This window comes from Montipora foliosa, chromosome 9, assembly GCF_036669935.1.
Source record: "Montipora foliosa isolate CH-2021 chromosome 9, ASM3666993v2, whole genome shotgun sequence".
Taxonomy (NCBI): domain Eukaryota; kingdom Metazoa; phylum Cnidaria; class Anthozoa; order Scleractinia; family Acroporidae; genus Montipora; species Montipora foliosa.
The window spans coordinates 44,673,576-44,676,075 of record NC_090877.1 but is presented as its reverse complement, the minus strand read 5'-3'; the positions used below and the strand labels follow the sequence as shown (position 1 = coordinate 44,676,075).

Below are 2,500 nucleotides of genomic sequence, written 5' to 3'. Positions count from 1 at the left end.
TAAGGCTTCTTGGAGCTTCTTGGTGTTTAAATGTTCGAATAAATTTGATAAATTCATTGAGTGTACAGAATGTAATTGCAGTTTGAATAAGACATTGCCGCCAGTCATATTAACTTGCAGTCAGCTGATTGCTCAAGAAAGAAATTGCCAAAGTCGATTGAAATCCGCCAATCACGATGCAGGATTTGACCTTTTGATCGGTCCCACAGGAACATTTTACGACAACGGAAAACCAAACTTTTATTGATATTCGAACAAAATAGTCCCCATTTGTTACATTAATTGTAAGATTGCAACTAGTTGAATGAGCCATCTCATGGAATCTATGGATTATTATTATAATAGCATTATTATTAACCATTTACCAGCCATTTTAAACATGACGTTAAGAGCTAGACACGTGACTTCTCGCCGTTCGAAGTGATGACAGTACAGTACACTTGTTTAAAACCGGGGAAATATCAAACGCAAAACGCGGAACATATCAAAACCTATCAAAGGCCCGCATTTTAAAAGATTATTCATCAGGAAAACAAAGGCATATGGATACTAGTGTTACCACCTTTTTCCCAAGTTTGTATGCCTTTTATACATTAGATTTTGCATGTTCTGGGATCCCCTACGGATTACTTCAGTTACAACGTGAGCGTTTGGTACGGTGGCTCCTTCTCTTCCGACATTGGTGGCGGAAAATATTCTTTCACTTACGCTATCGTTCGACCGAACGGATCTTGGTCGTTTTTGGATGATCTCAGTGGTGTTCCAATGATTGAAAGTCCCGAGCAGACAGAGAGAGACATGGATGACGACAGCATGGAAATCACAGCTGCACTTCAGCACATCAAATTTGTGATTAAACCCGACCTGGCCCTGGTGCATTTTGAATGTTACAAAGGACTTACAGCATACCGGTAAGATATGACCCACCCACAGTACCCTGACATATTTTTCGTATTCTTACTCTAAAAAGCGCAACCCTGAATAGGATATGGTAAGAGCGGACCCGATTTTTTTCTGTTCTAAACTCAAAAGACTGACGTTTATGTGTGATTTCAACTCCTCTCTTCTAAAATGAATGTGTGATTGACTTTCGTAGTGTCCAAGAATAGTACTCCACATGTTTCAGTGATGAGTCAATTCGTTTAGGTATTCACATTATTTCGAGTGCAATTTGGAATGAATAAGCATGAGTAAAATTTTTCAAAGACGAAAATCATTGCGCCATCTAGGGCTCGCTTTTGATTGGCTACTAATATGGCGGCCATTTTGTAATAAGGTGTATAAGAATGGAGAAATCTCTTCATGCATCATTAAAACTTGAACAGAACGGTTTTTAACTGCCTTGGATGTTCTATTGATTTTTGGATGCTCTAAGCACGGAGTTACTGCAGACGCTGTGTTGAGTGAGGGTTATGCGTGGGCTTTGCCGTGGTAAAGCTGCAGTTCTAGTCACTAACCAGAGATAATATTTACCTGAAGTCTCCAGTAACTCATTGCAATTGGTTAGAGAATCCAGCCAAAGTCTGGAGGGTCATTCGTTCACATATGTGCCAATGCATCGGTAGGTGCTTATGAGCAAAAAATAAACTCACAATAAAAGTAGCGGTTGGTTTTACTCCGGATACTCGGCCGGATTTCTCCGCTTCTCAAAAACCACCCTTCGATTTGGTATGACTTGATTAGATTTGATTTAATTTTTACACAGAAATTAGTGCCCAATTAAATTGACACTGTAATAAAGTTCATTATTATGACTCTATGCACTGCCGAGTTGACAGGGGAAGTTTCTTGTATCGTATGGCACGTACGGCCCAGCGAGCGATTTCATGGTAAAACTATCGGGAAAATCCCCGTATCAGGGCCGTATATGCATTAGCGCGAGCAGGGCCGGAAAAACCCTTACGGGCCTGCTAGGAGCACGTATTTCCCCTTGTGATGTCATTTTAGCGGATTTCGTCGCGGACAGGAAAATATTTGGCCCGGGGTCATGGCGCTCGGTCCATACGCCATGACCTCGGGCCAAATATTGTCCTGTCCGGCCCTCCCACTGAGTCAATAAGTACATAGACTCGACTTACCAAAGACAGGGTTGTTAAAAGGAAACAAATGTAGTGTAATAAAAGAACTAACGCATGCGCTGCAACACAAGACTGCTGATAGAAAGTTTTTTCCTTACAAAGGTCTTTGTTCGATGCGTTGGACATTCCTTTGATTGGCGGATCTACAGAGTCACGATATTTGGCCATGGACAAGTTGAAAACACGTACCAACCTGCTTGGTAATAAAAAGGTCCCTTGTGCAGAAGGATTTGTTTATAAAAAAGGTACTTCCTTGAGTATTTTTCTTTATCAATATGATACGAGTTTAAATTTGGGAGGAACCAGCGAGGACTGAACAAGATTTCATGTTGTCCCAGTCTGGCGAAAAGCAAATCTATTCTAGTCCGAGAAGGAGTTAATTATGTTAATTAATTTAAGTTTGGTATAACTTTCAATCGAGT

At 40.6% G+C, this 2,500-nt stretch overlaps 1 protein-coding gene and 1 long non-coding RNA gene across 2 annotated transcripts in view; one reads left to right on the top strand and one right to left on the bottom strand.

Annotated features, from left to right (window-relative positions):
- LOC137969683 (uncharacterized) overlaps positions 1-2,500 on the bottom strand; it is a 28,722-nt gene that overhangs the window by 13,700 nt on the left and 12,522 nt on the right. The window lies entirely within an intron of this gene.
- Positions 1-2,500, top strand: part of LOC137969835 (D-alanine--D-alanine ligase-like) — a 13,936-nt gene that overhangs the window by 6,738 nt on the left and 4,698 nt on the right. Inside the window, exons 3-4 of the mRNA XM_068816211.1 lie at positions 598-911; positions 2,181-2,323. Of these exons, the coding sequence (XP_068672312.1) occupies positions 598-911; positions 2,181-2,323 (457 nt within the window). The remainder of the gene's footprint in view (positions 1-597; positions 912-2,180; positions 2,324-2,500) is intronic.